The 11,002-nt window shown below is 40.5% G+C and overlaps 1 protein-coding gene and 1 long non-coding RNA gene across 2 annotated transcripts; one reads left to right on the top strand and one right to left on the bottom strand.

Moving 5' to 3' along the window:
* The first annotated feature begins 50 nt into the window (after positions 1 to 50).
* On the top strand, positions 51 to 4,359 carry pigm (phosphatidylinositol glycan anchor biosynthesis, class M). The gene is made up of 8 exons (XM_044034336.1): positions 51 to 786; positions 1,241 to 1,414; positions 1,546 to 1,666; positions 1,756 to 2,005; positions 2,101 to 2,204; positions 2,608 to 2,762; positions 3,115 to 3,216; positions 3,313 to 4,359. The coding sequence occupies exons 1-8, from the start codon at positions 616 to 618 to the stop codon at positions 3,469 to 3,471; spliced, it is 1,236 nt and encodes a 411-aa protein (XP_043890271.1). The 5' UTR covers positions 51 to 615; the 3' UTR covers positions 3,472 to 4,359.
* On the bottom strand, positions 2,587 to 10,467 carry LOC122774821. Its single transcript, XR_006361028.1, has 3 exons — positions 10,425 to 10,467; positions 2,955 to 3,235; positions 2,587 to 2,771 (listed from the first exon to the last, which is right to left on the bottom strand). It is a non-coding gene; the product is annotated as an uncharacterized LOC122774821 (long non-coding RNA).
* Positions 10,468 to 11,002: the final 535 nt, after the last annotated feature.

The following is an 11,002-nucleotide window of genomic DNA, read 5'->3' as shown; positions in this document are numbered from 1 at the left end:
CAATATTTTTGATGGTTTTGATGACATGACTCAAGTGTGACCAGAATGATACTGAACATCCAAACTCCACTCCGAACCAGGGTTGCCACTGCGCCAGCATGTGACTCGCTTTATTTATTAACCCACGTAAATCTCCAATAGTATGTTACTGCGGTACCGGAGTCTCGCGAGAGTACATACACCAACAGGTCGACATGTCTCGAACAACACTTTCTCCAAAATATTTCTGTCTATAAAAAATCTTAAAGTCAAAATGTTTTGAGTTTCTGTGGATCGTAAAATACAGGTCTGATATTTACTTAGGCACGAAAGAAGCACTCGTTGTCTATGCTGTCAATCGCTTCGCTCATCGGAGTGAGCAGGTGACCTGCTGCCTGTCTCTTTAAGGTGCGGGCATGGATAAACCCACGTGACATAAATACAGGAAACGTAATTCTTGTGCTTTAAAAAAAACGTAATTATTGTGCGGCAGTGAATTTATAAACTTGTCAATAAAACAAAGTCGACAGTATTTCCAGAGTTGTCTGTAGGTTGAGATGACACCAGAGGGACGCATATGTGCAGCAGCTCAGAGTTGTTAGCTGACTTAGCTTATGCCTGCTAACCTGGTCGGTCATGGAGCGGCTGATTTCCAGGCTCACGGAGCAACGTGTGCTTTTCTCGGCTTCCTTCGCTGTGCGACTAGCTTTGGTCGCTTATGGAGACCACCAGGATCGGACCATGGCGGTGAAGTACACTGACGTTGACTACCATGTGTTTACAGATGCAGCGAGGTTCATTACTGAGGTAACAGCATCAGTGGAATAGCTAGTTGGAACTTTGTGTCTTAAAAACTTTAGGTTTTTAAGACACAAAGTTGGCATAGTATTACAACCACCCTTACCTCTATATGAGAAAATGTCTTTGAAGTTGTCTCCTGCCCCCAGTATCCTCCACAATCCACCGAGACGTTTACCCAGGTGTCTCATCATGCTCATTACTACTTGCTGTTTCCTGTTCTTTGCCCCATTTTACCTTCTCTAACTTGTTACATTTGCTTACTTTAGTCCCCCAACATTTTTAATTTTCTCAATTTCAAATGGCTTTTTTTCAAGGCACTCACAAAACTCAAGACTTCAAGTTAAACAGCTTTATCAACAACTTTATCAAAAATTAATGCCCTGTAAAGTTGGCATTTTGAAAAACATAACTGTGCAGATAAGAGAGTACATGTCTTTTCTTTACCTTCTTAACTCCACAGGGTGAGTCTCCATTCAACAGATCAACCTACCGCTACACTCCTCTTCTTGCCTGGATTCTCACCCCCAACATCTATCTGAGCATGGTGTTTGGAAAGATCCTGTTCATCTTATGTGATGTTCTGTCAGGTCTGCTTATCTACAAAATCCTCCGCCTGCATGGTCAAGCCCCTGAGGTTGGTTCCTCTGGTCTTTTGTGACCAGAAATCTTTGCATTGAAAAAAATTATGCATTGTTTTGTCTTTACTGTCATAAACACCTGCTTTACTCATTAAGTTGTGTTTCTTTTTGGGGGATTTACGTTCAGGCTGCACTTCGTGTTTCTTCTCTGTGGCTCCTCAACCCACTGCCCATGGGAGTATCAAGCCGAGGAAATGCAGAGTCCATCCTTGCAGCCTTGGTGTTGGGTACATTACTTTGCATTGAGAGTAAGTGGTATTGTGGAGCTATGTATCATTGCTAATGTTCTGTACTGTAAAATATACATATGCTGATATTTTTTACCCTTTTTTTTGAGGTGGGCGTCACATTTGGGCAGGTACTCTGTACGGCCTGTCGGTCCATATGAAAATCTACCCCATCACATATGCCCTGCCCTTCGCTCTGACCCTGCGCACTCCAGACACCAAAACACAGGCGAACAAACAGAGGTGCATGTGGAGTAGGCTCCTCAGGTTCACTGGAAGCTTCCTCAACTATGAACTATTCCTCTTTGCAAGTGTGGCTGGAGGTGTTTTCTGTGTGCTCACAGCACTCTTCTATTACATGTGAGATGAACTCAAACACACCAAAGAACTTAGAGGTACTTGTCATAACTGTGAATGGGAATTCTCAAATCACACGACTCCTCACCTGTTGTCAGATATGGCTGGGAGTTCCTTCATGAGACCTACTTGTACCACCTGACCAGACGGGACATCAGACATAACTTCTCTCCATACTTCTACATGCTCTATCTCACTGCAGGTATCATATCCAACTATTCATAGCTTCTGTGTCCAGCAAATGTAGACTATTGTCTTTCTTTTGATTTTTAAAAAATGCATTTAATATTTAAGTTGTTGCAACTTCAGTCATCTTATCAGCTCCCAGGTTTTGGTTGCTTAGTATGACTTGACAAAAATGCATCCCCAAAAGCCCCTTGAATAAAAATACTTCTGGCTTCTTTTGTGCAAAAAAATGTGGCCCCCTACAAAAAAAATAATGTATACATTTTTTTTTATTTGGTTTTTAAATTGCTTGGAAGTTGTCTCTGCTGGCCTGTGTTAGTTGGATGACAGCAAAGCTTTTTATCTTTATTATTATTATTATTATTAATATTATTATTTTTATTAAAGAATACCTTGTCTTTTGTTCTTTGTTGGCGCAGACAGCAGGTGGAGCCAGTGGCTTGGTCTGGCTGCATTTCTCCCTCAGGTCATCCTGCTTTTAGCAGCATCGTGGGCCTTTCGTTCTGACTTGGCTTTTTCCTGTTTCCTCCACACGGCCATCTTCGTCTCATTCAACAAAGTCTGCACTTCACAGGTACATAAACTGACATCAACAGACAGAGATTAGATTGAGAACAGACAGTGTCTAAACCCAGATTAGAAGTGAAGTAAGATTAAATTGTTTTGATTATCCCTCTAACTCTTGTCAACATCATAGCACACTTGGACACATTTTACATTTTAGCTTAGTATACTTAAATTAAGTAAAATAATATTTATTTTTTACCTGGGTTGTAAAATGGTGATTCTAGCTTCATGTAGGATCCAATCATGAAGAGACAATGTAACACTCCCAAACTTTGTGTGCCCCCCCTTTTTTTAGTTATTTGTGAAAGTGGGAGATTGTTGGTGTTAATTTGTGCACCGCTGATTTTCTTTCATTGCAGTACTTCCTGTGGTACCTGTGCTTGCTTCCTCTGGTCATCCCTCACCTGAGTCTGACACTAAATAAGGGAGTGGGACTGCTGCTCCTCTGGTTTGCTGGTCAGGTAATTCCATTTACGTCTTCTGAAAAGTTTTGAAAGAAAAACAAAAAGATGATGACAGTGTGAAGAAACTTTGCTTTCTCCCTCACACTGTACAAGGGCTTATGGTTGTGCCCGGCCTATTTCCTGGAGTTTGAAGGCTACAACACCTTCCTGTTGATCTGGCTGGCTGGATTACTCTTCTTGATCATCAACTGCTTCATCTTGAGTCAGATCGTTGCCCATTACAAACCAACAAAGAGACACAAAGTTCAGTGATAGCTGACTGAATGTGGAGGGATTTTTCTTCACTACGATTTAAAGGACATTCCACATTTTTACATTGTTTTAATGGAGTGTATGGACTTGAGGTTGTGTTGTGTTGAATCTCAGTCTTCCCAGTGCTTTACTGGTAATGACTTTGACTTTGTCATGTAAGCTTTTCTCAGACCAGTCTTGTACTGTAGTACATCTTTTCGACAAAGCCACTGTGGTATTTTCAGTCATCCTCAATTGAACCCACTGATTAAATGCTCACAAACTATTTAAATCCTGAGTGACTCACTCTGTTTGTCAAACTGCGGTCTTTGAAATCTTTAACACGTGTCCCACCTGTGGCTGTACTTCACAGCAAAGCAGATGTTTTCTACTTGCTGGCTGACCCAGAATACCTGCTGAAATCTGAGATTGCAGAAACTTCTCCCACAGCCTGAACAACCATGAACTAGGCATGGTTTCTCAGTTTGGTGAAAAATATTTCATAGCTCACTGCTCTGCCTCATCACAACAACACATATTGATGAATCACTGTTAAGAACTAAAGTTCACTTAAACATTTACTGCTGATACCCAGGGAAACACAAGGTAGGCACTACTGTGCACAGAATATCATGAAAAATGTAAATGTTTGTGGTCGCGTAGAAATACTCGACTAATGTTTGAGTAGATTTAATTAGGTCCCCCTGTCCTCATTTAAATAGTCTTGTGAAAAACTTATTTGTCAAACAAGTAAGTATTCATGATACATTGCACAACCTTGTACTGGGTTAAGACTTAACTATATTCTGCTTTTATACTTGTGTATGTCATCACTCAGTTTTGGTGTCATTGTTTTCATTACTAAACTGACTAAAACAAATAAATGTGTTTTTTTTGTTGTTTTTTTAATTTACTGAATTTGTGTGGAATTAATCAACTGGTTTTACTGAAACCAGACTAGGATTACAGATGAGGACATTATTTACAGTATGCATCAGTACTCCTGAGAGTGCTGGTCTTCTTCAGCGGCAGTGTGCATTTGTAACCAGTAGGTGGTAGCATTTTCCAAGAAGAAAAGAGCCTGTGCCCTGAGCATCTATCCTTGTGTAACCTTCTCAGATTAATCAGTCAACTAGAGCATGAACACAACCCAAACCCAACAGTGCTGGCAGTGGCTCCATAATCTCACTGTACACTCTTCCCCCTAATCTCACATGAAATTTATTGGAGCATTAACTTTATTCCTGTAGCTTCTGAACATGCAGGCTTGCCTGCCCCATGGGAGTGAGAGTGGAAGTGTGTAGTACTGATAATGGTGTCTCTGTGTGAGAGAACTTGAGCTACTTTACAGTAGTGGTAGTTTAAATCAGTGGCTTTCTGGGGACATCTTTGTGCAGCTCTCTGGTTATCTATGTGAAGGAGTTTACCTTCTTTTATGTTGCACCAGTGTGTCTGTGTGTGTGTGTGTGTGTTGCATGACTCACCATCAGCTGTTGTGTGCACTTCTACTTAATGAGTCACCAGGTTGGACTTGGTAACCTTTCATCTAGCTAGTTGCCCCTGGATTCATAAAGTATATAAAACATTTCACTGAGCAGCAAATTCAGCAGATAATTTTTTTGCATCCCTAGGCTTGAGAAATAATTTTGAATGCTTCTGCTATTGCTTTTAATTGAGTTAAGGGATTTGCAAAGTTGAAAAAAAAAACAACCAAAAGGTGCCACCCTCACACAATAATTAACCATTTTAGTTTCACAAAATCTCTGGATATGATTCTGATTATGTAATTTGATCACAGAGGCACTTCAGAATAAATCACATTGTATCACAGTTTAACATATTTCACTGTCAGACTCTGCTAAACACAAAGAAAGATCATGTCCTGAGGCTTTGGGGCGATCATGTTCTACATGATAATGTACAGTACATTTGGAGTCCCTTTAAAAGAGGCCCACTGCGCACTCTGAAAACCCGTAAATCAGTCATTCCATGGACAAGTATTTATGTTTTATGTCAAATGCAAGCACTTACCAAACACATTTCTGATGGAAACAAGTGGTTTACTTATTCAAAATGACACTAGGTGTTACAGAATTGTTTAAAAATCATTTCAAATGAATATATGTGTTTTGAAGCATGGGGCAGGTTCATCTGACAGAGACGACCTCAGACAAAGAGGTAGAGAATGGAGGTAACGTGGTCTGTTTATTGTTTATAGTCAGAAGTGGCAAGTTTGTGGGGGTGATGGGCGGAGGATTGCGTGACTGTCTTCCATATGCTTAGTAGGGTGTGTGTATATGTGCATGATAATGTGCATACATATGTGTACACACATGCGTGTCTGCGATATATACCCTCAAGGATTCTCCTCATTGTCACTGTGGATATAGGGAGAGGAGATGTGGACATTGTTGTGTCTATGTACGCAGTTGTGCATCTGTCTGTATGAGTGTGTATTAGCATATATATGTGCGTGCGTTTTTGTGTGTGTGCGTGACACAGAGAGTCGGTGTGACCAATTAGGGCAAATGGTGTGCGGAGCAGCAAAGAGTGGGGTATGAACAGTCACGCAACCTTGCATGGTATAGGATTATAGGTCTTGGTTTGCACACACACACACACACACACACACAGATACAGCTGTCAACAAGCATCAAACACTTTGCTTACCCTACGCTTGCCCCAAGCACTCCCTCCTCCCTCTTGATTGGAAGTTCTCCTTTCATTGTTTTCACCCTCTGCCTGTGCTAACTTCTCTTTTCTCACCTCTAGGTTTAAGTTCTCCACCTCCCTTATCGTGTTCTTCCTTTCTTTGTCATTTATGCCGTTTCCCCTCTCCCCATGCAGAACAAGTGTCATACAGATGGCGTGATGGAAGTTGCATGCATGCTGACGAATATTAAACATTTAAAGTCCATGTCATCAGTCATGAGACTTCAGTGAGACAAAGGCAAAGTACTCCATGGACGATAATGGAGCAACAATGGGCCCTTTGCAAAGGAGACATTTAGACAGGGCACTGTATGAAAATCACAGGTGTAAATGTTCAAATGCCTGAGTTCCATTTAGATTTCCTCAGTTTCATGGTGCACGCAGATTCACTGTCACCCATTCACCGTTCTGACCTACATATTCTGAACATTGCTAATGTGTTCAGTAACAGGTGCTTTTCCTGCTAAAACGTGACAACATGCTGTGCAAAGGGCACATTCAATTTAATCCAGGCTGTATTCCTCTATTTTGACTCACAGTCCAGTATTCACCTTTTGCACAACTTTTTTATCAATTCAATTCAATTCATTTTCTTGCAAAAACCCTGTCCAATAAAAAAACAACACTTATAGGGGTTTCATTCAGGACAACTTTAAGACAACTTTAAGACAAGAGCTGGATCAATAAAAGATCGCAGGAGAGGTAAGAGGTAAGGTAAGCAACCTTATGTCTTTTAGTAAACACAAGCTATAAATAAACAATCTACAAATTCATGTGCAGGATTGCAGCTTAAAAAAAATAATGCAGGCCTTAATTCAGCCTAAATTTTGCTGCATCAGGTTTTCATCCACGCCCCCTGCGATGGACTGCTGAACTGTCGAGGGTGTACCCCGCCTATCGCCCTACTGTATGTCAGCTGAGACTGGCACAGCACCCCCTGCGACCCTAAAGCGGTAATCACCCTGACAGTGGTTATTGACCACGTTTACATACACACAATACCCAGTTACTGAGCCTACCCCAGGTTATGATCAGTAAAGCTGCTTACATGAACAACAACTGACCATTACCGTATTATGACATGACACCCTGTAGCGCCCACTACCCAGCCGAACTATGCATGCATGCTTGGCGCTGCTATTTTTAAGTGAATATGCAGCTGTTTTTATCCTCTGTGTGTGCCCTGCTTTTAGCCATTTTAAAATAACAAATACTATTGCAAACAATTTTACATGCCTGAAGACAGTGCTTCATGGAAACATCACTCTGACATTGCTTTAGCCAATGCCCCACCAGAACATGTTTTGAATATATTTCTATTGAAATGTTATCTTCCATTAAGGTGCCTCATGGTGTGCATCTCTTTCATTAAGTTTAAGAAAAAACTACATATTCTTGTTTTTTTGGTGCTCAAAAAGGGCATGTCCCGGTAGTTCTCGGGGGGAAAGGTGTATCCATGTCTGAATATTCCAATGAATACTTGTACAACCCAGCTATCTTATTTGGGTTTCTCATTACTGGAATAATGGCATATTAACCGATCAATAACTGGAATATTGTGTGCATGTAAATCTGGTTGAAACTGGGAAAGTGGCTCCAAAAGATTCCAGGAAGAACATCTGAGAACTCTGAAAAGTGCTACGAATAGCTAAGATACTGCACATTTAGGGCTTTAAATAACAGAAGTTCCCATTAAGAAGAGTAATTGTTTTGAAGGACTGCTACTGTTTGAATAGGCTGACAGTGGCTGTTGCTGTTACCCTGGGGCAAATAGCCCTGCAGTGTTGTGTGCAAACTTCCTGTGAAGGTCACAAACAGTACATTTGTTTTAGGTTCTTTCCCAACACAAATCCCCAAACTACCGGACACACTGTTTTACCCTCAGGACTGCAGGAGGAAGCAGCCTCTTTATTTGCCCTTTTTTTTCTCAAAAACAAAAATATCCAAGAGGAGATGAATGGTTGTTCTTACGTACACCTGAGGTGGGCTTCAACTGTGTGTACAGAACATCAGCACTGACATGAAAATGGCTATTGAACAATGTTGAAAATCCATGACCTCAAAAAAAGGGCAAATAAAGAGGCTGCTTCCTCCTGCAGTTGCAGTCCTGAGGGTAAAACCCAAAGATATGAACCAATAAAAGACTCTTAGGACAAATGACTGCAAAAAATACTATGTTCCCAATCAGTAACTACATTCACTGGCTCTAAATGATCACAATACATGCTTAGATTTTAACACTACCAATTTAAGGATTTGTCCAGGAGCACTTACAATCTCTATTATTCAACAGATACAAACACATCAGTCATAATAGCTAAAAATGTCCATTGGTTGAGGTTTTGTTTCAGCAGATGTATTTTGAAATAAGTTGCATGTACAAAATGGTTTTTCATACACATATATAATCTGTACAGTAAAAGTTGCATTGTGACAGAGATTTTAATCTGCTACAACGCAGCTGTTGTATTATATCGTAATACTCTGAGAGAATGTTGAATTTGCTAAACAGCTCAAAGGGAGGAAGAGTGTATAAATAACGCAGTGAGCGTTCAGCATCTTTTTCAAAGACGAGATAGAAATCCAGCTCCCCTGGGAATCCCAAGGATGAGGATTTGACCACAGCTTTTAGGGTTACATCTCTTTCTTCTCTCTGCCCACTGCCTCTGCGTCTCTGTGGGTGCCCGCGTTCCCCCGGCCTCGAGCCCTGGTCCCAGACAGCGGTGAGAGACGACGTGTTAAGTTTCCCAGATCGTGTGAAGGCGCTGTCACGCCAACTTTACAGCACATTAATCATACAGGCAATGTGGCTAGAGATACTCTGGATCCTGTTCTGCTGAATATTAATTATTAATAGAGACACAAATCTGAAGGATGAGACCACATTTGAGATATGTGAAAAATTTAAACGCTGCTTAAGAGACAAGGTTGTTGAGTGATCAAAATAATTTTTTCACATGATGAGAGTGGGAAGCCATTAGGTTACTAAAATCATCTTGTATTTTCTTTACATGAGTTGGTTTGATCTCTGTTTCATCTGATCATGTGGTTTTTGCATGTTGCTGTATGCTTCTATATTTATTACACATTTAAAGGTCCTGTCGTAAGTATATATGTATATAAGTGTTTAATTGCCTCCTCAAAATAAATATGTTTTGGTTTTTGTAGTTTTTACTGAAGCCTTTTCTGTGCAATTTAGGCAAAGGCCTTGCCTCATATGAAGGCCACCACCTTGTGCAGCCATGTTACTACAGTTCTAGCACTATTCAGCTCTTCTTGGCTCTACTCTACTTGTTGTTTTCCATTACAATAGTACCTCCTCAACATGGACGGGGTCGTCATAGCACGGCTGCACGAAACTGCCACGATGTCCTTTTGTATACGCGTCACAAACACACAAACTAGTGAGGAGCAAAGCAGTTCTATTCGGGTGTACTGAATCATTAGAATCGGTTAATGAAAAAGATTAGTTCAGTACTTCCTGCCTGAACGGAGCACAGACTCCGTCTGGCACAGACACTGAACTGAAATAAGACTGAAAGCAGGGCTACACTGGGACCAAAAAAATGGCCTTGGCATGATTATTTAATAAATAACACACACACACACACATACACATACACCTCCAAACCAGCAAGGACGAGGTTGTGTACAAAATTCTATAGGTTACTATTATTATGCAATGTAAAATGCAGGGTGGCTTCTTTGCTACTGATGCAGGTTGCAGATAAAAGCTCAAATGCATGTCAATTGGAAACAGAGCAGGTGACGACACTCTGCCAATCAGTGGCCGGCAGGTGACGTCAATGTCACATTTTATTATCGGCTCAGCTCGCTTTGCCAGAGCAAAATGAATTTAAAAAAAGGTGGCAATGCACCGTTACAGCTTCAGTTTTATCCACATTATCTGTGTATGATAGTCCGTCTTTGGGAAATTCAGTTTAGTACTAAAGTCAGACCAACATGTATTATACACGTAAGTTTAGACTATGACAATAATCATTTTAATTTCATGTAAACATACTAGCGTGTGCGGTTGTTTTGAAACAGAAGCTAAACTTCTTCTGCCCCCGGTACAGGGCCAAGGCATGTTTACCAGACTAAACGCCAAGTATTCTAACCAACACAAGCCATAAACACCATGACAGGATAAATATTTAAAAGCGGCAGCGCCCTCATGTTGAATAAAAAACATGTCTGCTCGATAGTAGGGACTTCACAGCAAGAAATTACAAGAAATACAACCAGAAATGTTGTCTTACCTTTGTTGTTGAGCAAAACAAGCTGTTTTCACCGCAACAAAACCGCTTCTGACGTAGAACTACACGTCCCAGCATGCTTTGGGGCCTGTTCCTGGTCTGATTGGTCATTCCAGACGGCCATTAGCTTTCTTTGATTGGAGAAGGGCGAATGTCCGTCAAACTACGTCATACGCATTTGTGTCCTTCTGACAGATTGGCCAATGCTAGTCGGAGCTATGGCAGAGTTGTCTCTGACGCGCCAGAGAAAAATGCGCCAAATATATAGATTTTTTAATCATTTTTTATTTTTTTTTCAAATTCAAAACAAGTTTTTATTAGACCAATAGTGACATGTAAATAAAATTAAAAGGGTTTAATAATGTTTTACCAATAGTAATCTTAAATGGCATAGATAGTGCCAAACTAGAGTGGTCTAGGCATCTCTTCACTAAAACCTCTTTAATTTCACTCTGCTTCACTTCAGCATCATCAGACTTTGCACAGCTATTGTGTATTATTCCATGAGTTTTTAAGCTCCTAATGCACATTTTTAAAGGTGATATTTATTTTAAAATTCAATATTTCTTTGGGTGAGGGAA

This window comes from Solea senegalensis, linkage group LG1, assembly GCF_019176455.1.
Source record: "Solea senegalensis isolate Sse05_10M linkage group LG1, IFAPA_SoseM_1, whole genome shotgun sequence".
In the NCBI taxonomy this organism is placed as follows: Eukaryota; Metazoa; Chordata; class Actinopteri; order Pleuronectiformes; family Soleidae; genus Solea; species Solea senegalensis.
The sequence above is the reverse complement of the archived record's forward strand: the minus strand, read 5'-3'. Positions and strand labels throughout refer to the sequence as shown.